The sequence below is a fragment of the Euprymna scolopes genome, chromosome 19 (assembly GCF_053919585.1).
Source record: "Euprymna scolopes isolate OS-2025 chromosome 19, ASM5391958v1, whole genome shotgun sequence".
NCBI lineage: Eukaryota > Metazoa > Mollusca > Cephalopoda > Sepiida > Sepiolidae > Euprymna > Euprymna scolopes.
Window position 1 is genome coordinate 22,463,851 of NC_136500.1, and position 26,927 is coordinate 22,490,777.

At 33.6% G+C, this 26,927-nt stretch overlaps 1 protein-coding gene across 50 annotated transcripts in view; it reads right to left on the reverse strand.

The window, feature by feature from the left end:
* Positions 1-26,927, reverse strand: part of LOC145303484 (uncharacterized) — a 578,993-nt gene that overhangs the window by 543,352 nt on the left and 8,714 nt on the right. For all 50 annotated transcript variants that reach the window (XM_080144904.1, XM_080144905.1, XM_080144871.1 and 47 more), the window contains exons 2-8: positions 22,343-22,375; positions 19,913-20,028; positions 16,594-16,717; positions 14,326-14,564; positions 7,655-7,851; positions 5,403-5,674; positions 1,337-1,527 (exon numbers count right to left, since the gene is read on the reverse strand). In XM_080144904.1, the coding sequence (XP_080001030.1) occupies positions 1,337-1,527; positions 5,403-5,674; positions 7,655-7,851; positions 14,326-14,564; positions 16,594-16,717; positions 19,913-20,028; positions 22,343-22,375 (1,172 nt within the window). The remainder of the gene's footprint in view (positions 1-1,336; positions 1,528-5,402; positions 5,675-7,654; positions 7,852-14,325; positions 14,565-16,593; positions 16,718-19,912; positions 20,029-22,342; positions 22,376-26,927) is intronic.

A 26,927-nucleotide genomic window follows, 5' to 3' on the forward strand; every position in this document is an offset into this window, starting at 1 on the left:
AGAATTCCAGAAACCTACTGTAAATACGATCTTAATTTATTTCATGCAGATTTAGTATTGTGTTTGAAAATCTTTTTCCTTTCCAGACTTTAAAAACAAAAAAATCGAAATTTTATTTTTTGCCAAATATCTTTTAAGGTTTTGCCGCAAAAAATAAATTCTCAAGTTAATATAATTTTAATGGCTGAATATTGAGAGTAAATAGATTTTATCGTTCACGTGCTGTGATTACTTTAATACAAAATGAGCACCAATCAGTGGTCATGTTTGATCATCTAACGTCACAGGTTACTCGAATGACATGCTTAAATCACACTGGTAGAAAATCAGCCAGAGCCAGTTGTCATGCCTAGTTGTACCTTTGTTGTTTGTGTCATAATTTGTTGTGTAACGTTCTCTGGGTTGTAGCTTCAGTCGCAAAGCAAACAAAGAATAGAAAAGAACTTCAACTCCCTTTTTGTTGCACAACATTTATTTCCTTATTCTCTTGTTACTGCTGTGACGTCCCTCATGTGGTTGTCTTCTCAACCATACTCTTGAACGTCATCCGTGCTCTGGAACATGATCTCAAATGTGTCCTCGAACGTGGTCTCGAACGTGCTCCTTTTTTCTAATGTGATCGTCTTCTTTTGAAAAGACGATCACATTAGAGACGGCAAGCACGTTCGAGAATGCATGCTCTCTTCTTTTTATAGTCTTTTTCCTTATTGTGACGTCATTTCGCTCATGGCATGGTATTTGCATATGGTCATCCGCACTATGTTACAGTGGTTCATAAATAGTAAAACCAACTTTTTTAGTGATTTTTTTTATTAATCAGTTATATCGTAGGTGTTCCTCCACCAAAATAAAGTGTGACTGTATGGCCTAAAGACTCAAGTATAAATCCTAGTACTGCAAAATATTATGAGAAAGCGAGATAGTTTAAATATGATTGGATGCCCTCTCAATTTAGATTCTTAAGATCACTTCCCAGTAGCACCCTGCCTCACCTGACTCTGTATGCTACTAGAATGATAACAGTAATTTGCCGCATTACTTTTCTTTTACAAGGAAATCACCACTTATCAAGGCCAAGAGGTCACTCGAGGATAAGAGTTAAAGAATGTACAGCGGTCAAAAGGACATCATAGTAGTCGTTAGAAGTGTAATTTTGGAAAAATTGGATTACTTAAGGGGAACGGCTCATCAGGAACTTGTAAACGTTGAACTTGAAGACGACCATAATGTAGTCAGCTGGAAAGCAGGTAAATGGAAGAGAGTTCCACAGGTGTGCAGTTGTAAGAAAGAAGCTTTGAATTTTTAAAGGAGCTTTTTATAATTTTTAAAGACTTACTTGCATGTACATTTTCTGATACCAGCATCCACATATTGAAGCTGGTACACATTTTCCATTCAAACGGACGTGATTGTATTGGCACACGCAGGCCTCATGGTATGTGTCACATTTCGGCTCTCTGTCTTCGCACGTTGGTTCACAAGTAGGAGCCCTTGCCTGATATTCTTCATTCGCAGGGCATTTAATTACTGACATGAAAAACAAAGAATTTCTTTTTTTTGAAAAAATCCAATTAATTTATCCTTTTTTTTAACATTTATCCTTTTTTTAATATTTATCCTTTTTTAATAAAGGTATTTAAAAATAATAATAAAGGTATTTACAAACGATAAATATCAAACCGCCTGGAAAGACAGATGTGTCATTAAACATCTTAGAAAATTTTGGAACTTTTTTGACTTACAATTTCGTTTTATATATTTGGGATCTTCGCACTATCAGTCAAACTCCAACCTCTGTCCCATCGCCACAATGTCACATCCCTTTGTCTGTTTTACAAGTACTTTAATGGAATGTGCTCTGATGAACTCACTTGTGTCCCCTCAACGTACATACTCCTGACTAATCTGACAAGCAACAAAATCCCACCCCTTCAGACCCCCAAGTGAAAGCCTTGAGTTGATCATTTGCCGGTCACCATGCGTCGTCCACGCGGGTGCATATTTCTGCTTTTTGGGGAGCAGAAAATATTGTCGTCGTTTCCCAACGGCTGTCAACTCAAAACTGAACTTCGCGCGCTTTCCTCGGTGCTTACGTCACGACCGCCTGATGTCAGCTGTCATGGTTACCTATGTTTGCGTGGATGTTTGACTGCTGCTTATAGTTGATCAGGTAGGGAGGGAAGGGGTTGTGTCGTTCGACTGTTCGCTATTCAACTTAGGAAGGGGAGGTCTGCTGCTTGACTTGGAAGAGGGAAGGGGAGGTCTGTCTGTCTGGCTTGACTTGGAAAGGGGGAGAAGGGAGGTCTGTCTGGCTCATATCTATATATCCATTATGATATAAGGAGGGGGGGGTATATATGTTTCTCCTAACAAGGTTTATTCTTCTTCTCCAACCTCTTTATCATTTCCTCATTCAAAAGCTTTATTTCTTCACTTTCAACAACTTTCCCTTTTTCAATTTCAGGGCACCACACTTTGTCATGCCAAATTCCATACCTATGTAATTACTGAACATTTGAACAGTTCTCACAAGTATACTCAGCTGGCCTTCGTTTTTTGCAAACAACTTGAAGTCGCCCATAATTAAGAAATGGTTTACCCAGTACTTCTTTCCACACTCATAGCACATATTTACCTTTTGTAATATGAACGACAAGGGCACCATACTCAAAGCAGAAAACAATCGCGACAAACTGTCTCTTTGAAAAATTCTTCTCTTCAGATGAACTTCCCCAAGATCCTCTCTGTTTTATGTTAATGGCACTTTCCATTGTTTCATACTTCTTTCCAAGAAATCTCGTACATTCGTCGCTATTCCAAATATTTCCATACATTCTTTAGTTCAGATTGTATGACATGCATAGATTTGTGAATCTTCTCTTACAATCTGAAGTATTGTCCTATTAATAAGCAATTGAGCTTTGGTCCTTTTATTACCTCGTCTATATCTCTTTTGTTTCTCAGATAAGATCTCTTGCTGTTCCAGATATTTGTAAATGTCATCTGCCAAAGTTCCTGTCAATGGAAGGCAGATAATGGGTTATCAACTGCATGCCCTTTAGAGTATCTTTCTGGCAGAGCACTGTTTGTTCATGTGTATTCGATTCAGAAATTACACTTCCTGTCAAAATTTCGTCAATTTCAGATGAAATCCTTTCATGCAAGTTGGTAAAGGTTTTATCCAATATTCCTGTATACCATTTGGTCCTGGAACTTTCCAATTTAGAATTTTCCTTAATTGTTTTTGAACTTTCCTCTTGTTCACTTTCACCACATATTGGATTTTCTTTAACTTTCTATTTTATTCTTCACATCCTTCAACCACAAACTTCCATTATGCTCCTAACACTTCAATAGCACCTCAAAACTTTGTACATTTTCTGAATTTGGTTGGTTGGTTGGTTGGTTGGTTGTTTTTGTTTTATGGCATATCAACCCTTTTCAGGTCATTTAATACCGAATCCAGTGATTTTGAAGAAAAAGTTTTTTAATAGAATATATTCGTTCATCGTTTTTTTTTCAACCCATAGTTGGGACCCTAACAGTTACTACCACTCTGGGTCAGAATGGACCTGGGAGCAATGGCAATTAAAGGGTGGCTCCACACTCCCCAAAGCCCACAAGCATGCACCTCACCATCGGATATCGTTTAAGGTCATATCCAGAACCTCTGAATTTGGTACTTCATTTACGTAATTTGACCTTCTATTACGTCCTTCACAGAACTTCTAGTCGAAACCAAACAACCTATTCTCTCTTAATGTTTATCTCTTTCTTCGAACCTTTGCACTTTTTGCGAGCATTCTTTGTTTCATTTTCCCTAGAATAGTTTTAATTTCCTCTTTTTCTGCTCTGTACTTTTCTGTTTGTTTTTTTTTTGTGCTTAATAATCTATCAACGTTCCCATAGTGATTTAAGATACTGCAGATTTTTTGAAAATTTTGATATGCTACTGTGTGTACTTTTCATTCAGTTGTTTGAATTTCTCTGTCTCTTTCCCACCTAATTTTCCTTTCAACCTTCTTCCAAGCAAGTTTATATCCTGTCTTAATCTTTTATATCATCTTTTTTTCTTCTTCTTTTCCACCTCGATACATATCTTTTCTGGTGCCCACCACTTTTCAATACAAATTTTTCTGTGATCCAAACCTTACCTGCTATGATCAAATTAATTGTTTCTGTAATGAACCTCCATTTCGCATACGTCATTGCTTCATTTACTTTGTCTACCTGAACCTTCAAACGTTTTTTTTTTCTGTCTAGTTTCTTAAATATGATTCCATCACTTCTTTTTCTTTTCACCATAATCTCTTTCAGTCTTTCAACAACCCCTTTGACTTCCTGTTTCTTCCAGCACCTCATCATTAGTTTCTCCGTCATTACCAATTACCTCATCCATTGTTTTGTCTCTTTCTTGCCGCTTCAACCACATCTACTTCTATATTCTCTGTCCTTCCCTCATCAATCAGCACATCTCCTTCGCTTGCCATGTCATCCCATACTTCTGTGTTCACCTGTATTTTTATGACCACCTAACTCTGATAACCATCTGTTCTTCCATATTGTTCTTGCCTGATCATACACATGCCGTTCAGTTGATTCAAACGTTCCTTGTTCTCTCCATTCTCTAAACTTACAGTATCTGTACTCCTTGATTTTCATGATAAAGAATTGCTTTTAAAGAAGCATTCCATGATTACATTGTTAATCTCTTTACTCCACTTCATTCTAGCTATTGCAGGATGAAGACCGGTTTCTCACTATTGTTCAAAGATAAGCCTTCAGGACATGGGCCCTTTACTTTCAATTGACGTCCCATTCACGCCATTATTCTCAATACTTTGATTTGACATTTTATTCATAAGATGTTTAGTGAATTTTAGGTTACACAACTACCAGTGATTTTTTTTTTTTGGAGACACCATCTCCAGTGGTTTGTAATCGGAGTTTTCCTTCTCCTAGATGGTCGATCTTGCCAGATACTGGAGCACCACTAATCTAGAGCTACTGGTTTTAAGGCGGCACTTATTTGCCTGATGCACATTCTCCTCTCAGTAACGCAGGTTCTTTGGGCTTGGTGACAAAACTACACAAGAAGGCCAAGAGTAGAACTAGATTGTCAGAGACTATAGATTTGAGCATGCCTTGGGAGTACTTTATGTGAGAGTGGGAGCAATATGGCAATCATTATTATTATTATTATTATTATTATTATTATTATTATTATTATTGTTCTTGTTGTTTTGTCAGTGAGCAATCAGCGATAATAACTAATAGTGAGTAAATAATACGTGTGAATTATACGACTCAACTTGTATTTAATAATGTTTTTATATCATCAGGTAAAAAGGTAATTTCTTTCCAAACAACCTAATATCTTAACTGAATGGTCATTTACTTACCACATCCGGACAACTTTCGCCATTCAGTTTTCTCTCCAACTTTTTCACATATACTAGCAAAATGGTGAAAGGATTCACACATGGCAGTTGAGTACATATTTGGTGTCATGTAATAACTGCATGTGCTCACTTTGCAAATTGACACTTCACGTCGAGCCGCAGCCTTTCCAATTTTTTTAATACATGCACCAAACACTTCCTCGTTCAACATATTGTTGCAGTTTTGTGTTTCGCCGAGTAAACACCGGTCCTGAAGCTTGACCTTTTCACATCTAAAAGTATATTGAAAAAAGAAAAAAGAAAAAGTTTATTTTGAAATTTTGACAAACGAGAATAAAATTATTTAATGTTTTCTTGTAATAATTACTGAACGTATTCAATGCTTGCTAGCAACACCCAAGTGAATTAAGACTGTTTTTTTTTTGTTTTTTTGGGGGGTTGTTTTTTGAGATTTTTCATTATTTGGTCAACACTTATCAAGGCACAAAAGCCACCCGAGAATAAAATTTAATGAAGTCAAATAATTGTCAGCCGAAAGATGAAGATCACTATGGGAGTACTAAAATTGAACAATGGTATGAACTGCATCTGATTACTATGGGGATGGATTACAACAAGTATTTGTTGATGATTAGATTGTAATCAGTAGGGAAGCAGTCTCCCAAAAATGTGTCCCACAAAGGAGAAACACTTCCGTCTGAGCTTCAATCTGTGGGTCCCTCCTCACCAAACTTTCACAAAAAACACTTGTCTAGCAGGAATCACTATCAATAATTTCCCCCACTCTTTATCTGTGCCTAAACCTAAATGTAGATTCCATGAACAAAGCTACTTTCTTAGAACTGCACGCCTGTGGAACTCTGTTCCGTTTTTCTGCTTTCCAGCTGACTACAATATGGTCATTTTCAAGTCCAACGTGAACAAGTTCTTGATGAACCATCCCCTTAAGTAATTCAATTTACCAAATTTCTACTAACGATTATTATATTATCCCATTGACTACTGTACACTCATTAACCTTTATCTTCGAGTGGCCTCCGGGCCTTGATAAGCGGTGACTCCTTTGTAATAAAAAAAAAGTTTTGTCCATGGAAATTATGCCTGACGCTTTGAGGAGGAAGAAGGAAAGTCTTTTTCAGGTATACTTACTGGTTGCTGGTGGAACAGTTTCCTTTTAGTTTTTTCTTGTTGCATATTCTTATTCTTAGTTGATTCCTCACGATGGCAAAGTTAGACACAAAGGAATGATTGGAATGGCTACTTAAATAAAGCTATCTAATAAACGAGAGAACATCTCCCACATGGAACAGATCTCCTAAGGAAGGACTAGGTGACTGAGATAAGCAACAATGACGGTTGGAAGGATAGCCAGCAAGCTCCACAGGTTGGGATTAGCAACAACAAGCAATTCTCTTTGTGAAAATCCTATGAAACACATCCTCAATGATTGTAGTAATAGACCAACTTGTATTAATCAAGATTTGATGGACGTTAATGCCCAACGAATGATCCGCTAGTAGCGTGATGAGATATGATGAATGTGGAAGATTCAGCTTCCACAAAATATGGTTATTTTGGACTAGGAACAAATATAACCTGTATAATCTCACCAATACTCTCAAAGTCTCCCCTTTCCCTCCAAAAAAAGGTGATACCTGGGAAGAAGATTTTTTGTGTATAGTTTTTTTTTTACGTGTGCGGCTCCTTTGTCTGAATTGCACTCACCTGCTATTTAGATGTAAGGAAAAGTGTAGTGTAAACGGTCCCGTAAGAAACTAAAAAAAAACATGTTTGCCGCATAATAAATTCTTTACGGTGGTCTAAGACTTTAGTTCAGACGATGCCAAAACAACGCTAACGCCACTTACCCCTCTCCCACAAACGTCACTCTTCTAACTGCACGAATATCTTTCTCATCTGCTCACGTTCTTTTCCATGTGTTGCATTCTCATCGTATGTTGTCTGCACATGCAAATCACGAACATTATCCCTGAGTGGCTTCCGAGCCTTGATAAGTGGTGACCACCGTGTGAAAAAAAAAAAGAACACCTACAAAAAGACCAACACGTTTACCCTATTGTGAATGGCCGTCCGACACGCAAAACACCATGCTCACTTTGAGATCGGTAAATTTTCATCTCTATTAGCTTTTTAACAAGTTCATGAAACTTATTTAAACAAAAGGTAACACTGGACAGACGTATGGGAACCAAACTATTAAAGCAATTAAAATGTTTAAAAATGTTATGTACCCTTCTAATGTTGGCTGGATATTCTCGTACGGTTCATTAAAAATACCAACAGTCGGGTGGTTAATATTGATGTAATTGAAGCCGTTGAATGCCACCGCAACTCCCCAGGGTGTTGTGACGTGCAACATTCCCTTTTTGTGAAAGGCAGAGTATCCCATATTATTTTCAAATGGAGGTCTCATTTCCTCTCCATTCGCCTGAAATAAATAAATAAATAAATAAATAAAACATCTTAATATCTTGAATACAAAGATATTAAATGCAATACAATGAAATTAAATATGAGCGTCCTCTGGACACAAATATTTAATTGTTTTAAGAATGCGTATTACGATAATGATTGTTATTTTTTTTAATGACTACCTGAAAAAAAAATTATATGCATAAATGTTGTGTACATGTATCGATGTTAGTTCAATTAGTTCTCATTAAACCGGAAGTATCATATCCGCCACGTTTCTTACTCAAAGTAAAATAAGAATTAGATTTAATTTAAACATTCATTTGACTAATTGAAAGAACATACTATTATGTGATTATGATACTTTGTAATCTAATTATGAGGGGGATTGGGATCTGTTCAATGTTAAACTAAAATTACACTTAAGTATGTAACTAGTTCGATAAATGTTTATTAGTACTCGATTGTAGAATATTAGATTACTAAAAATAGTGAACTGCGAACTTTGAAATATTACTTTCAAAATAATTATTATAATGATAATAATATTGATAATTAATGTAGTAATTAATTAAATTAATTTGTAATTCGATATTAAGCAGAAATGAATTATAAATTAATTTAGACTATCGATTAAACCCATAAATATATAATATTTTATATTACAATGGTTTTAATACTAACATTTTATATTCAACGTAAAAGTTAATTAATTCATAATATACACTGAATTAATCAACGAATAATATTAAATGTAAGACATTAGAACTGTATAAATATTACTTATTAGGAAATTAGAAGGTGAATTTGTTTATGATGAAAGAATAAAAGATAATAGCTGAGATATATATATATATATATATATATATATATATATATATATATATATATATATATATATATATATATAGAGAGAGAGAGAGAGAGAGAGAGAGAGAGAGAGAGGTGGGTTTTTTGTTCAAGGGGGGGGATAATACTATTATAGTAAACATTAAATTAAATTTTAAACTTTCTTCGCTCAAGGTAAACAAATATGCTAATGAATTATATAGCGAACGAACTTATACAAATTATAGATGTAGAATTAAGTAATACTAAGAATTATAATTTATGTAGTAATAAATTTGATTATAACAGTCAAGAGAGCTTAGTTATGTATAGTTTTAAATTCAGATTAATAAATAATTTAATATATACGGAAATCGGAAAAAAGTTTTTTTTTCTTTTTCTTTTTTTCTGTTTTGTTTCGTATATGCAAACATCTGTAATAGATTGTAATTGTTGATGTTATTTGGGTAAATATGAATATATTAATTTATAAATAATAAATTTAATAATTAATAAATAGAACATTTCTGACACAATAAACCTAAATTAATAGAATCTGTTAGTACGAATAGATGGGTTTTAGTGACTTTATTTCTAAATTCAAAATGGCGTAATGGAAACATATTACAAGGTATTTACAGCTTCTTTTCCAATTTTCGGATTTTAAACAAGGCAAAACGCACTTTATTTCCTTTTGATGGATTGATTGTTGCTATTTCTTCTGATGAGTTAAGGGCAAAATAGATTCACTGATTGATATAATAATTAAGTGATTGATTTTGTGCTACCAAACAGATATTGTCAAGAATTGTAAATGTCAACTGAATTAAAAGAATAAATTGTAAGATGGTCAACAGTTCTACCTATCGACCCACGGGGGCGGCGCCCGTAAATAATTTCCACAAATGTCTATTTTAAACAAACATTCGTCCACTACTTTTATAGTGCTCAAACCGCTTGTTTACAAACAAACAGCGAACCTCGCATTTTTCAATTTCCTTTTGAACAACCGTTGTTTCTATCGTGACACTGTTAGTAAGAAGTTGGCTTTTCACGTCTTAACAGGTAGCCTGCAAATGCTCGAATGAATTTCTCTGGATGTCCCCGATCCACGTGAGTTGATTCCTTCTAAAATTGATTTCTCCTAATTCGTTCTATTCCGCACGTTTCGCATGTGGGAGGGTGGGTGGCGTAAGTAGGGAAAGATATGTATATATGACGCGCTAAGGAAAAGGATAAGGTTATTTGTCTGTTCATGGTCCAAAGAGTGGGGTTTCACGCTCGTTCGTTCATTCGTTCACGTTTCAAAGAGTGGGTTTTCAAAAGAGGGGCGCTGTCTATCTGATGAATATATATAAAAAGGGTGTCTAGCCCTTCTGCATTAGAACTCCGCTAAAAGTGCCCCATACAATTATTGGTATTAAATCGATTTTGTTCAGGTTTCATATTTCTGCCAGTTCTTTGGCAAGTTTCACATACTTGTTTGGATTTTCCGTCTGATGTTCACTCTGTAGTTTGCTGGGATGGAAAAATGCACAATTTGGCAGTTTCTTTCCTTAATTATTATGACGTCCGCTTCTTGCTTTGTTGAGTTTTTCTATTTGTATCTCCAATGCCCCAAAGGATTTTGTGTTTTTGTTTTCTTGTACTGTCCCCGGTTTGTTGTTGCTGCTATTATTATTATTATTATTATTATTATTATTATTATTGCTGTTGTTATTAATATTGTTATTATTATTATTATTATTATTATTATTATTACTTTCTTTACTATATATTTTCTTTATTGTAATTATCATTGTTATAATTATTATTTTCTTTATTATTATTTTATCATTATTTTATTATTTTCTTTGGCATTATCATTATTTTATTTTATTTATTATTAATATTATTATTATTTTCTTTATTATTATCTTATTATTTTATTATTTTTAATATTATTATTTTCTTTATTATTATCATCATCATTATTATTATTATTATTGTTGTTGCGGTTTCCTTTATTATTATAATTTTATTTATTATTATTATCATCATTATTAGTTTTCTTTTTATTATTGTTTTCTTTGTTTTATTATAATTTTCTTTTTTTTTAAACGACTGCAGATTCTTCTTTTTAAAAGGATCCACAAATCCGAATTTTTACTGCTTATTATTCTTAAACATTGACCGCACAACGCCAGATAACCTAGTCGATTATTATTATTATTATTATTATTATTGTTGTTGTTGTTGTAGGTACCACCAACATCCTTAGGAAAACCCTTAATCTTTGAAGCTCCTGGTTTAAAGCCGGGATTAAGGGAAATCCTCTGGAAATAAATCCCATCCCTTTCCAGAGAGACGTGGATAAACGAAATCACAATTATTATTATTATTATTATTATTATTATTATTATTATAAAAATAAAACAATTAGATTTTGTAAAATGCGTATTTACTGCTTGGAATACTTATTCAGGAATTTAAGCAGAAATTAGATAAGCAAAGTCGATTTAGGAATTCTAAAGTGGATTTTCAATTTGTTTAGAAGTAAACAAAGTTAAGTTTACGTGAGAGATCACCTGCTTTGTGTCCTTGAACACGTTGTTGAGGTTTTACTGATGTAATAGTTAGCAAAGATCAAACTGAGGAGTTGGCAAAAAAAAAAAAAAAACGCGTTAGCGAGCAGACGTTTGAACGCCTCTGTTGGAAGCGGACAGCGAACCAGGAAAGTGTAGAAAGAGCCTCAGTGTGCTAAACTTCAACAAGAGAATCCATAACACGAATAAAAACCATGTAAATATAACTTGTTGTTATGACGTTATTTTAGTAGTTTGGACCAATAAGAAGGTATGTGGTTCTTTTGGTCTGAGACAAGAAGACACATTGTTGTTGTTTGGTTGTAAAAAGCTCTCTATGAAAGTTTTGGCGTTTATTGACTACGTTTATTTGTAAAAAAAAAAAAGCGTCTGCACACACAACTAACATTTTATATACATTCAGGACACAATGAATATTTCCACACTCTGTATACACACATCTATTATATCAAAGATGCTGTTATTTATACCACTAGACGAAACAATAATTTATATATATATATATATATATATATATATATATATATATATATATATATATGAAATTTATTTATACAAACATTGATGGCTACATATGTGCATACATGTTTCTGTAATCACCCGCGTTGGGGGATTACGTCTTCAGGCCAAGAATTATCGTCGAGAACTGATATTTCAAACAAAAACATTTTCTTATTTCGTTTACAAAGGTAGAATGTAACATGGGTGGGGGTTATCAGCGGGGAGAGGTTACATTCTAACTTTGTAAACGAAATAAGAAAATGTTTTTGTTTGAAATATCAGTTCTCGACGATAATTCTTGGCCTGAAGACGTAATCCCCCAACACGGGTGATTACAGAAACATGTATGCACATATGTAGCCATCAATTTTTGTATAAATAAAGTTCATATACCTGGTCTGTTTACTCATTGAGCACTCTTTCGTAGACACATGTTGTTTCATTGGATGTACTTCTAGGAAACTAAACTCTACTGGCTAAATATATATATATATATATATATGTGTGTGTGTGTGTGTGTGTGTGTGTGTGTGTGTGTGTGTGTGCGCGCACCGCCTACACAACATTATTTATAAAATACTGTCAATATTAACTTTACCCTAATTTCAATAATTTTTACCTAACTTCATTTTTATAAACAAAATGCAATGAAACGAATGTTTTTTTTCTTTGTAATTCAACAGATTATATTATATAGTATAAAAAAAATAACATTATCTCTTTTTATACACAATAGTATTGCATTCATTATTTTTTTTACGAATTAAAGGTAAGTAAAAAACACGTTGTTTATACAAAAAAAAATATTTGAACATTTTTAAACCCTTCAGCTTTATAATATGTTAAAATTTTGCTCAATTCAATATATTTTATTCAGATTTCATAAAATGAAATATGATGGAGGGTGAACATGTACCAAATATATTTCCCCTCATGTATTTTACGAAACAGCATTTTAAATATAAATTAATTTAAATATTAATAAGCATAAGAAATTCGATGAAAATTTGACCATTAGTTGATTTTTGCTACATTTATTAAACATAAATATGCCCGCGTCTTCAAAACGGCGAATACGTAGGAACGTCGTTTTTAAACGTAGATAATGTATACACGAATTTTGTAGCAATTATTATCATCATTTCTAAGTTGAATTCCATTCCAAACTCAATTCAACTGCGTGTCATTCCAAACTCAATTCAACTCCGTGTCATTCCAAACTCAATTCAACTCCGTGTCATTCCAAACTCAATTCAACTCCGTGTCATGCCGAACTCAATTCAGATCCATTTCTCACTCAATTTTATTCCGTGTCAACCAATCCGAACTCAATTCTGAACAGCCAACTTCAGCTTTCAAATTTATTACAAAACGCGGTAATGCGCAGATCAATCAACTGGCAGAAATAAGTCACATGACCAACAACATCAGCAGCAGTATACAAATTCAAGAGAAAGGAAAAAGAAGAAAAGAGAAGAGGAAAAATAAGAAGAAATATACCCTTCCTCAATTTCTACAGTTTAGTATCGCATTTTCATTATTTTGGTATGTTGACTTTTTTTTTATTATTATTAATAGTTTATTTTAGACTTCTCTTACATAGTACAAAAGTTATGATGATAATATTGAATATTAACTTGTATTAAAGTTACACCGTGTCGTTTTTTAATTTTTTATTTTATTTTTTACATAGGCATGACCACTTATCAAGGTTCAGGAGCCACTCGAGGATAAGGGTTAAAAAGTGTACAGTAGTCAATTGGACAATATAGTAATTGTTAGTAATTGAAATTCAGTAAATTTGTTAACTTAAGGGGAACGGCTTATCAAGAATTTGTTAACATTGGACGTGAAGACAACCATATTGTAGTCAGCTGGAAAGCAGGAAAATGGAAGACAGTTCCATATGCGTGCAGTTCTAAGAAAGAAGCTTTGTTCATGGAATCTACGTTTAGGTTTAGGCACAGATAAAGAGGGTGGAATTATTGATAGTGTTTTCAGCTAGACGAATGTTTCTTGTGAAAGTTTGACGAAGGGGGCATAGATTGAAATTCAGTCGAGCACTTGCCATGAAAATAACGATAAAGCAAAGACAAACTCGCTACATCTCTTCTGTGGGATAGAGGTTGCAGGGAAGAAAAAAGGACATCTCCTATGAGGCTACGAAGTCTATTTTGAACTCTATCAAGGCAGGATAAATCCTTTCTAGCCGCTCCTGCCGAGATGTGGCAACAGTACTCCATCCTTGGACGAACTTGGCTCTTATATAGATAGAGAATTGCATCAGCAGTGAGATATCTACTGGATCGATAGAAGGATCCCACCATTTTTCCAGCAACCTTGGTAACAGATTTGATGTACGTGTTCCATTTCAGATCAGGAGTAAAGGTCAAGTCCAGAAGCTTGTCAAAACTGAGGCCTCCCCAAGACGAGAGCCATTCATTTCAATTGATGCCAGATGTCCTATATGTGTTATATGTAGGGGTAATTCTATAGTGCGCTTTGATGGTATCTACCGTTCCTTCAACTTCAGGAGAATATGAAATACTCTCAACAAAGAAAAATAGATAACTTACAATAATCTTGTTTAAGGATGCAACTCGCATTGTGGAATTTGCGTTGATAATGTCAAATGTCGGTTGATAGATCTGATTGACACTACGTCCGTGACCATACGCACTATTCACAATCATTTTAAAATCAGGATTCTCTCTGGAAGTCATAATGTGTCTGCACACACCATAGAACTTATTCGGGTGGTCCATCAACAGGGGATGTTTTTTACCCCAGTCTCCGCAGCATACACACCTCACATCTGCCAAAAAGAAATGTAGAGTATGGTTAGCAAATGGGAAATTTTATTTTCTCAAACCTTTTTGTTTTTTCTTACATTTTTTTCTTAAACAATTTTTAATGGTAAAAAAGTAGATATTGCCATAAGAAGCCCAGGGAAAACATGGGCGGAATTGATAAGAATGGACTTGAGAGAAAAAGGAATAAATAAACACCTAGCGGGTTTGGAAATAAATTCCTAAAAGCCGCCCAGCACATGCCAACATTTAAAACAGGCGTTAAATTGAATATGATAATAAAAATATACAAAATTAACATATGTCGGCGCTTTTGCATAATAATGGGGGGATAACCCTATTTTGCTAAGAGATTTGTCCTCTTTTTTTTTCGAATGAGTATATAGGACACTGAACCCAACGCAACATCGAGGAATTGTAAGAAACGAAAGATACAACGACTTAAAAACTAAAAAGAAATAAATATGAGCCTTTAAAAACAAAGAATAGAAAACATTACAAAAGCAAAATGAAGATACGATTACTTTTTTCTTTTTTTAATTTTTAAATTAACAACGTTTATAACATTAATAAACAAAATGAAATATTTAATCTTATAAAAAGAACGGGTATTTGTGGCCTGGCAGGCGAAATGAAGACTGACAATTAAAAAGTTAATTTTCCAAAATGGCAACCAGTGAATTTATAGCGCAAAACATCGGAAAATGAAGATTTTGTAACGGCCACAAAATAAAACAGGATCTATTGTATGATACAAAATACAAAATGTTTTCGTATCGAAACCAAAAACTCCTAGCTTTATCTCTCTCTCTCTCTCTCTCTCTCTCTCTCTCTTTGTCTCAAGCAAGAGGCGAACAGACGCTGTTCCACAAAAAATATTTCTTTTGTAGACAAGCATTTACAATAAAATAAGCAATTAAATGGCCAACTTCGTTACGTTAATTATTCCTACTTCCTTGAGGTCGTAGTTAAAAATGTAATAATCTCTACATTATCAAATCTAGTTAGCGGCGACAATTTTAAATGTAATATTCGTTTTAAACCAACCGAATAAATCAACTTTTTAATGGTAAGTCTTCATTTGGTCTGCCAAGCTACAAATATATGAACATATTTTTAAGAGGGAAGAAGAGAGAGAAAAAGCTGCGACAACTTTTTTAATGTAACAAAGTTTACAACATTAATAACAGAAGTATATAGTTATTAATAAAGAAACGGAAATGAAATGCGATGCTAATTGCAGAGGAATTGGATATGTTATTAAAGGACTTTTTTTTATATGTAACCAAGTTTATAACATTAATAATACTATTTCACAACTTTGATTTTTAAAATGTACTAAATATTTCAGTGAAAGTACGATGGCGATTCCGTTCGTATTTGATTTCCACGATAAAAATTTAAACACTGGACCAGTTTTAAGGTGGAGTAAATCAAAATTCCCCCCAAACGCACTTAACAAAGATTAGTTTTTCTCAATGAACGTCCAAAGATTTTAATGTGAAAAAAACAACCAAAGTGAAATGGATGAAATTATGACGTATAAGTTTGAAACTGTTATTGTAAATTGTACCTCGAACAAAAACGGAACACATGTACACCTATATATACGATTTCAAATGGTTGCAAACGTATAAATTACATACATACACATGCAGTAACATCAATGCATTCATGAAGCGTGAAATAGAAAGCTGACTGAGACAACATTGCCTCTTGAAAGCTGTCCCCGCGTCAAATTGTTTCTCAGTTTGTGTTTTATGTTTATTTAAAAGAGAATTACGTAATAATATAGGTGATTGGGTTTTAATCGTATTTTTGCGGTCATGGTATTCAAGTTCTGCTGGCTGTATCAGAGTAAGATAACAGCAGGCCTTTCGTTGAATTTAAAAGTTTGGTTTCTTATGTTAAATAAAGAGCCAGTATTAATTAGGCTGCGGAACATAGGTTACCGATCCTTGGTCTAGGTCTGCATAAGCGCCGGTAATCTAGCTAATTTACGAGTAATCAGATAAAATGTAGAAATTTACTTACCTACGGAGTAAATGGATAATGTATTTTCCCCACCGCATTTTTCACCGGACTTACAGTTTTCTGTGCAAGAGTCCGACTTATTTTTTGCGGAGTAAGAATTACCGCAGAAACAAAAACTTCCACCCTGGAAAAAGAAACGAAATTTTAATTCAAATTTTTTTTTTTTTTTTTTTTTTTTTTTTGCCGAAATCATTAAACTGGTTATACTTACCTGTCATGTAGAGTTTGAGATAATCATTACTGATTTACATCAATGAAATATTTTTTGTTTAAAATATTTTGGGGCATTTTTCTAGAACTTGTCATTGATCTAAGGAGGATAACTCGTGCATGTTTTTATAGGAGAATTTCAGGTGCTTAAAATAACGTAACTTTGAAGAATTATATAAAAAAAATAAGGATACGACTATATTTTTTATATACAAAAAAAAAATGTTAACTTTAAAAACCAAAGAATGAAAAGGAAACTGCGACTACTTTTTGTAATGTAATAAACTGCAATAGTCTTTTTTATTACTGTTTCTACTATTGTTTAAATAAATAAATTAGTAAGATGGAGTTATTCCTCTTTAGACTAATAACGAGTTTTAGAAAAGCGACACATCTTTTTTTTCTCGTAATACTTTTATAAAACTTACTCTCGAATCTAGTAAGAATTTAAGTAAAGAAATAATGAATTATCTACCTTTGCAATCACTACTACATAACTAAGTAAAACATGAGTTGTTTCTCTTGCGATCATTACTATTTGAACAAGTTTATCATATTTGTCTCTATTGTGAAAATAATCAGCATTGATTTTGTATTATTTGGATGCTTCGGGCAACTATTCTTATTTTTAGTGTAATTTTCACAGCGTTTCGGTCGATGTAACCTCCGACCTTCTTCACGTGTATCTTTTCGAACTTGGGAAACTGCACGGAATTTCGAACGCAACCCTTTATTTAATTCATGGGGGTACCATGCTTATGTTCTGCCAACCATGACTGCATAGAGGTCCTAAGTAATTCGCAATTGTATTTTCGGTAGTCACATCAAGGATTGAACCTTCAACCTCAAGAAGAATGTCACTTTTAGAACTGACATTTTCCAAGTACTCTAACAACTGCACTTTAACCACTGCACTACGAGTCTTTGAGTTTAAAACGATTTTCATTGGTTGAAAAAATACTGAGCTAAGACGTATCTATGAAAATTCTAATTTGGATTTTGAAGTGAAGAAGAGAACATATCCTAGTGAAACAGAGAAAGAAAGAGTAGCTATTCAAGCCAGTCACTTTTTGATGTTCATTCACCACAGATTTTCATCAATGAAAAATATTTTGGTGAAGATATTTTTTCTCGTAATAATTTGATGAAACTTCCTTTCAAATATAGGAGGAATTTAAAGTGAATAAGTAAATAATGAATTGTCTCCCTTTGCAATCACAATAACTTGAATAACCAAAACATGGGTTGTCCCTCTTATAATTACCACTAGTTAAATAAGTAAAACATGAGTTGTCTCCTCCTCTTTTCAATTTTGTCGTGGTGGCCCGTTTGCATTTCTCTGGTTCTTTTCTCAGGGCTATAATTCTTAATCTCCAATTCCCTAATCAACAGAGATTAAACCATTATAAAACCATTAACTATTATAGTAATGACCTGCTCCTTGTTAATTGCAATATAATGCTGGTTCTATCCATTTCTGGGAAGTCCACCGTCTCAGGGGTTCCTCTTCTCTTTTTCAGAAGGGGGGGGGTTTAGCTTATGGCAATTGCCTGAGGCGCCTCTGCCGGGGAATGCTGAACGGTGTGCACAGGCATCTTTTGCAATGCTCTTTTCTGTCTCTGGAACGGTCTCTACCAAACTACTATATTAATTTTTAGTCTACAGACTTGGAACTTGACATATGCGGCATTTGGACCTGTGGAACAAATTGGATTTGGTTTGTAGCCGGGAAAATAAGCTGATAAAGAGTCAAAATTGAAAAACTTAATGTTCATTTTCTGTGCATACGCAAATACACATTTATATGTTTAACTGCAATTATTTGTGAAGTTTTCATATGCATGTGTCTTTAGGTCAGGCGGTAGAGAATACCACTGGAGTGCTTAGTGTTTTAGTTTCGATTTCAGTTGATGGCAGCCAAGTCATATTTTCCCTATAGACTTTTGAAATAACTTCTATATATTTGGTACAATACAATAATCGATAGCAAAGTGGCTCTATAATAATAAATGCGAAATCTGCATAAATTAACGTATCATAGTTAAGCATATTTTATTTCAGGCAACGCCGGACGGCCTGCTAGTATATATATATATATATATATATATATATATATATATATATATATGTTTAGAGGTACAGAATTTAAATAAAGTTTTAAATATAATGGGCGAAAGTCTCTCGAGAGCTCTTTCAGCTATCATCTCATCAGGAGAAAATCGATAGCGTAAAAATAATAATACTATGTCGAAAGTAAAGAGTTCTGATGGGGAACTATTGAATGTGCCAAAAATTACGGGGACACTAAAATAAAGTTTATTAACGTTTAAAAAAAAAACGAGTAAAATAATAGCACAACGAGGGGGAAAAAACGGGAGAAAAGATTCACAGTTCCCCAAACAGAAACAATGCGTTAGATATTTCTTTCTGCCGGCACAAAGAAGGTTTCCGCACCGCAATAGAGACAGACTATATTAATTTTTAGTCTACAGACTTGGAACTTGACATATGCGGCATTTGGACCTGTGGAACAAATTGGATTTGGTTTGTAGCCGGGAAAATAAGCTGATAAAGAGTCAAAATTGGAACTTGACAAGTGTAAGTCGACTTAATGTGCATTTTCTGTGCCTGCGCAAATACACATTTATATGTTTAACTGCAATTATTTGTGAAGTGTTCGTATGCATGTGTCTTTAGTGCTAAGTGTTTTGGTTTCAATTCCAGTTGATGGCAGCTAAGTCATATTTTCCTTATAGACCTTTGAAATAACTTCTATATATTTGGTACAATACAATAATCGATAGCAAAGTGGCTCTATAATAATAAATCTGCATAAATTAACGTATCATAGTTAAGCATATTTTATTATCAGGCAACGCCGGACAGCCTGCCAGTATATATATATATATATATATATATATATATATATATATATATATATAAAGTGAAATTTTCGAAGTAATAAGAATGGATGAGGTCCTTTATTATCTAACATCTTGTATATAAATTGAAAAACAAAATGTCTGGCATGTATAGAGATGGGTGAACGTATCTAAAAAGAGAAAACATCAGCTTATTTAAATTCTGGTAAAGTAAGATATTTGTTTACCTTCAAGCCAGCAAACTGGAATTGTTCTAAAGAACAAGCAGATGCACAGTCTTCAACGTTCTTGACATCAATATTCCTCTGCACCATGCCATCATCAAAGAAGCAGCCAACATATTCTAAATTAGAAAAAAAGATTATTATCAAAATAGATTTTATAATGTTCATATCGCACATAATGTGTAAACTATGATGGCAATTCCAGTGAGATATTATTTATGTAGTAGACTATCAAATAGTTTAACTTCAATTTCGTAATCTCCTTTTCTCTATCTTTCTTTTCAAATCATTACTATATATTGGGTCCAATAAATATTTAAATATTTATATATTATTATTTAAATATTATCTACATAATAAATAATAATAATAATAATAATAATAATAATAATAATAATAATAATAATAATAATAATAATAATAAATGCGAAATCTGCATTAATAAAAATAGCATATTTAAGCGTATTTTACGACCGGGCGATGCCGGGCGACCTGCCCACCTTCTTGATACATATATTAGGTTTATTTCTCATCTCGTCTGTACCTCATTGATTAACGCGCTCGGAATTGTTCTTAACTATGACTCTTGTTACAGGTGTCAAATCGTGCAGCTAGCTACACTGATGAAGCGTATACATATGTAGATAATGTTTAAATGTTTATAATTAAAATAATTATGTGTACCTCTTATAAGCTGCCCTCTTTAATCAGGGTTCACCTGCATTCGTTATTATTATACCATGCGTACATGCTTGATGTGTAAGCCGAAACTAAATTCTTTACAAAAAAAAAAAAAAAAGAAACTTCATCAAAACACGATTTGATATTCTCCGGTACAGACTTACTTTGAACCGAACTTACTGGCAGGACTACTTCTTTATTTAATATGGATTCCAGCAACTTAGTCATGACACACAGGAGACTTATTGGTCTGTACTGAGAGGGAGATGACTTATCACCTGAATTCTTCAATACAGGGCATACTGATGAGGTTTTCCAGGGTGTTGGAAAGCACTTCTCCTTAAGGCAATGCTTAAACAGTTTTGTAAGTATGGGGGCAAGTTCTGGTTGAAGCTTTTTTAACACTATAATTGGAATGTCATCAGGGCCAGTTGCTTTACTGGAATCAAGGTTCTTGATTAGCTTGGCGACATCATGCACAGATATTTGTATGTTGTATAGCATGTTGTCTGTTATAGGAGGAATAGCCTTCGTCGCATAGGGTAGAATTAGCTGCAAAATTCTTCCTAAGAGTTTGGCTTTGTCTAATGCTGACGAGATGACCTCTAGTCCATTGATGATGGTTGGGATAGAATGCACGCTTCTGTTCAGAATCCTATTTGTTAGTTGCCAAAACTGGTGGGAACCAAGTCACTGTTCAGCTACTTTGGATTTAACGGACTGAGCATATAGCTCTCTTGCATTTTTATTACTCTTTTACAGTAATTGCTGGCAGTTCTGAAAGCAGCTTTAGTCTCAGTGTATCTATTATGTTGGTAGCTATGGAAAAAGTGATTTCTGTGCGCGATGGCAGCAGCACATTCTGGGGAGAACCATGGCTGGCTGTTAGGTTTTTGCTGGAATTTTTTGGATGGTATGAAACGGTCTATGCCTACAATTAACCATTCAGTCAGATCTGATACTATAGAGGACACATCCTTTTTAAACATGGAATGCAGGGGTAGATCAGATATGAATGTACAGAAGCTATCCCAGTCAGCCATAGAGTATCAGTATACAGTACGGTGGAGAGGTACGTCTGAAGACTTATTACATTTCATTTTTATCTTAACTGATACAACGGAGTGGTCGGAGAATCCCAGAGGAGATAGAACGTGTTCAAAACCGACATTCATAATTAGTTAAAAGATACTTCTGCTTTTTAGCTTTCTTTGGTATTCATTTGTGTAAGAGTTCGATTCGAAGGGAAACAATCACGAAATATATGGAACTTTTGCAAAAGATTTGCAGAAAATCAAAACAAATACATTAACACAGTAACAGAACAAAAACACCAGAACATTTATCTCATTAAATAAATGTTTTAGCAAACTTTTTTTTGAAAACAGACAGTTTTTGTAATAAATTAAAAATTTCAAAAGAATTAACATAACGAACAGTTTATCTACAAAATATTACGTCTATTTTCAGATAAATTTCCGCAGTGGCCTTTACTTGTCTCGAATCAAACAAGGGAACCAAAGAAAGTTAAAATGCGGAAGTGTCGTAAAAAAAATAAAAAGTAAGATTCTATATTACTGTTGCTGGACTGGACTTAGAGTTAGTGTTCAGGTTAATGAATGCCACCAACTCTTGAGCATGCGCATAGCATTATCGATACCACATCATGTTTGATGGATCTTACCATAAAAGATTTCAAAACAGTTTTATCTTTCATATTTTAATCAATATTTAAATTAAAAATATACTTACTCGGTCCAGTACTGGCCTCAGACACCAGCAGGGCTGCAAATTAAGAAAGTAAATGTCCAAATTAATGATACATGTAAACAATTAAAAAAAAAACAACAAACAAACAAAAAAAAGCAGATGTTAATGAATAATAGGCGTCTCTGCATCGTTGGATACATAGGAAATATTTTTGGCTTTAATTTAAAAGAGCGGCATGAAAAGGGGAGATAAATCAAACTTCTGGGAGAAGGAATAAAAGAGGGTATATATATATATATATATATATATATATATATTGATTTTGTATATATATATATATATATATTTGATTTTGTATATATATATATATATATATATATATATATATATATATATATATATATATATACATATTTAAAGTGATGGTTGTGTAGTTCCAACGAGAGAAAAAATGTATATTTAAAAGAGTGTAGCCATCAACAATTGTGGGTTTTTTTTAAAGGTTTTCATCATACTTTTATTTAAAATATTTTTATAACGCGTTTCGAGCTTAGGGTGTGCTCTCTTCAGATATTTTCGTAAAAAGTTTTTCTTTAAAATGGGAGTTTGTAGATATGCCTCCGCTGATATTAAATATGTTTTTCATAGTGATGCGATGCGTGTGTTCAGTATTCAGACGTTCTGTCTCCAACTTCAAGTGTTCACAGTGACCGGTCAAAGTTAGTTTCAAAGAGTGTTTTTAGTCCATATGGTGAAGGTTTTTATGGCTTTTTTAGGGTTCTTTTTAAAGACTTTCTTTCCCCATGTATAGCATACACTCACACACAATCACATACGCATACATATACATTCATGTACATGTACACATGCACACGCACACGTACGCAGGCACACACACATACACACACGTACATACATAGAAATATATGTAGGAGCATACATATATACACATATACATACCCACCTACACACCCACACACGTACTCGCATACATCCACCGCTAACAATTATTTTTATTTTTTTATTATTTTTTATTTTATATATATATATATATATATATACTTTTTTTTTTCCAACCAAAACACGCATGTATATATGCGCTTAATCATTCCGACATACGTACACGCACCCACACACACACAAGTAAGATGGAGAATAAGTAGAAGATATATATACACACACATACACGCACATACACACATATATGTACACACATATATGTATGTGCACATACACTCACAAACATCCACATACTATGTAGGCACACACACATACACACACACATGCACACACACAGACATATGCAGGGGCTCACACATACGCGTATATCCATATCCACACGAACACATTTACCCACTCATACATGTGCATACATATGTATATATATATACACATACACACACATACATACGGATGTGTATACACTCATCCACCCATATATATATATGGGCACATGCACTCACAATCACACACACACACATACATATTCATACATTCCACCTTATGTATATATTGGTTGAAGTTTCCTTTCCAATCCATGCACATATGCATACATGGATTCGGTCACTCAAACATAAGTGCACGTATACATACAAACAAGATGTAGCATAGATAACAGATGATATGTAATTATACACACACGCATACACAATCATATGTGCACACCCACGCACACACACATATACACACGCACACACGTGCGCACATACACATACATACGTTTAATTTCTAGTTGTTTGTTTGTTTAAGAGAAATGGTACTGTACTGGGTATGGGCGCGCGCACCCGCGAAAGTGTGTGCGTGCCTTATTGTGCTTTTTTGTTGTTTCGTGTGTGAGGGTGCACACCTACCCAAGCATGCATGCGTGTAAGTGTATTTTGTGTTTTGCCTATTTATGTGTATAATTATGGAGAGATGTTTAAGGCGGGGTTAAACTTTGCTATGAAATTTTTTTCTTGAGTTAGCAAGTAGAAGTAGTTGTCAGTTTGGAAGATGGGCATTAATGTGTGTGTGTGTGCATGTGTGTGTGTATGTGTGTGTGCCTACATAGTATGTGGATGTTTGTGAGTGTATGTGCACATACATATATGTGTGTACATATATGTGTGTATGTGCGTGTATGTGTGTGTATATATATCTTCTACCTATTCTCCATCTTACTTGTGTGTGTGTGGGTGCGTGTACGTATGTCGGAATGATTAAGCGCATATATACATGCGTGTTTTGGTTGGAAAAAAAAAGTATATATATATGTATATATATATATATATATATAAAATAAAAAATAATAAAAAAATAAAAATAATTGTTAGCGGTGGATGTATGCGAGTACGTGTGTGGGTGTGTAGGTGGGTATGTATATGTGTATATATGTATGCTCCTACATATATTTCTATGTATGTACGTGTGTGTATGTGTGTGTGCCTGCGTACGTGTGCGTGTGCATGTGTACATGTACATGAATGTATATGTATGCGTATGTGATTGTGTGTGAGTGTATGCTATACATGGGGAAAGAAAGTCTTTAAAAAGAACCCTAAAAAAGCCATAAAAACCTTCACCATATGGACTAAAAAACACTCTTTGAAACTAACTTTGACCGGTCACTGTGAACACTTGAAGTTGGAGACAGAACGTCTGAATACTGAACACACGCATCGCATCACTATGAAAAACATATTTAATATCAGCGGAGGCATATCTACAAACTCCCATTTTAAAGAAAAACTTTTTACGAAAATATCTGAAGAGAGCACACCCTAAGCTCGAAACGCGTTATAAAAATATTTTAAAATAAAAATATGATGAAAACCTTTAAAAAAAACCCACAATTGTTGATGGCTACACTCTTTTAAATATATATATATATATATATATATATATATATATATATATATATATATATATAAAATAAAACTTCAGAGCATGGGCTAAAATTAAATAGATTTATTGAAATACATTAAACATCAAATAATTAATAAACCAGTTTTATTTTCTTTTAAAGATGTAATTAAAACGAAGTAAAGATTTAATGAACAAAACATATGAAAACAGTTTGACACTTTCGTTTGCGTCCATATTTGGAGAAATCGTAGGTGCTTGTGCAGTTTAGTAAAAGCATTAAAAAACGAATATGAAGAAAATAGCTATAATGTACGTGCCCTTTATAGAATGAAGTTTTCATTAAAAATAGTTTACATAGTTTTTTCTGTTATTATTATTATTATTATTATTATTATTATTATTAAACTTTTCTCTGCAACTCTTAGCAGGAATTTTAATTTGATTTTGCAATTTTCTATCTAAATGTTCTATATACGGTATAATCATACTGACGCACTAGTTACCGTTAGATCGCTAAAGTTAAGTGCCAGATGAGCCTCGCCAGTATTAAAATGGGTGATCATTTGGATAATACCAAGTGCTGTATGCGCTCTCCACTTATCTCGACATTGTTTCGTCGTCTTAAACTTCTCCTTGCCACTAGAATCAGGCAATGCCGACTCAGGAGAGATGAGGTTTCTGATTGTGCAACCTTTGCTGACCAAACTAATCAGCAGTTCTCAGGAAAGTCAACTATCTTATTCAACTCCAATACTCTGGAATTTGCTAGCCTTTCTGCAGATTTCAATTTATGACAGTTAATATACTTTTGGACACACACGCATCCAAAATTAAATTGATATTTGCATATGCCTCTGCATCAACGCACGAGATTTTTAGTCATTCGGTCAAGTGGGTCTTTATGTTAATCAGCCTGGTGTTATTTCTTGAAGCCAAATGTTACATCCGCTACCTCATACCCAACACTCAACGATATTTTGCAATTGAACTGAATATTATGTCTTCATAAAACGTATATATATTATTATCGATTGCCACATATAGGAAACGGTTATCAAATAAATATCAATTTTCATGTATCGAGCTGGGTATTCCTATTATAACTTAATTGTAAAATGAATACTGACTTCATAGCTAATGTAATTGAAATCCTAATGAAAATATGTAGAAAGTATGAGTTTCGGTTACACCATTTCAGAAATAAACACCGATTTTTAAGCTCTATTTTCGGTAATCATGTTCTGAATTCGGTAATTGACAATGATATACTGTTTTTTGGGAAATTAATTTTTCTGTGTATAAATATATAGAAATAAAAATGTTGTCGCAGTATATTCAGAGTAACGCCCCTTTAATTATCTTCCTGTTATCTCCCTTGAATTACACTGGCAACAATTGAAAAATGACTCTTCAATTTCGAAGAACGAAATGGACTCTCAAATGGGTGAGGTAAAGTTTGTATTTCATTATTGTTTATATGTGGATGGTAATTGACACGTGTGGAATCACTGCTTCTTTATACAAGGCAAAGCTACAGACACACCGCCTGGAGCGGTGTAAACCCTAATTAGTTCTTATGCAACATCTTCCCTTTTCTGAAAAAACAAAAGAATTAAAAAAAAGGTATTATAAAAGGTAACAGACAAAACTAAAATAGTGGCCTCGGCATTCATTGGGCTTCATTATCCTCTTGCTTTACAGGGATTATTCTGCTCTTTTCACTTTGGGCTCAATTCATGATGTATAGTCTTTGAACCTAGCCGGATTTCTTACTAGTCTTCCC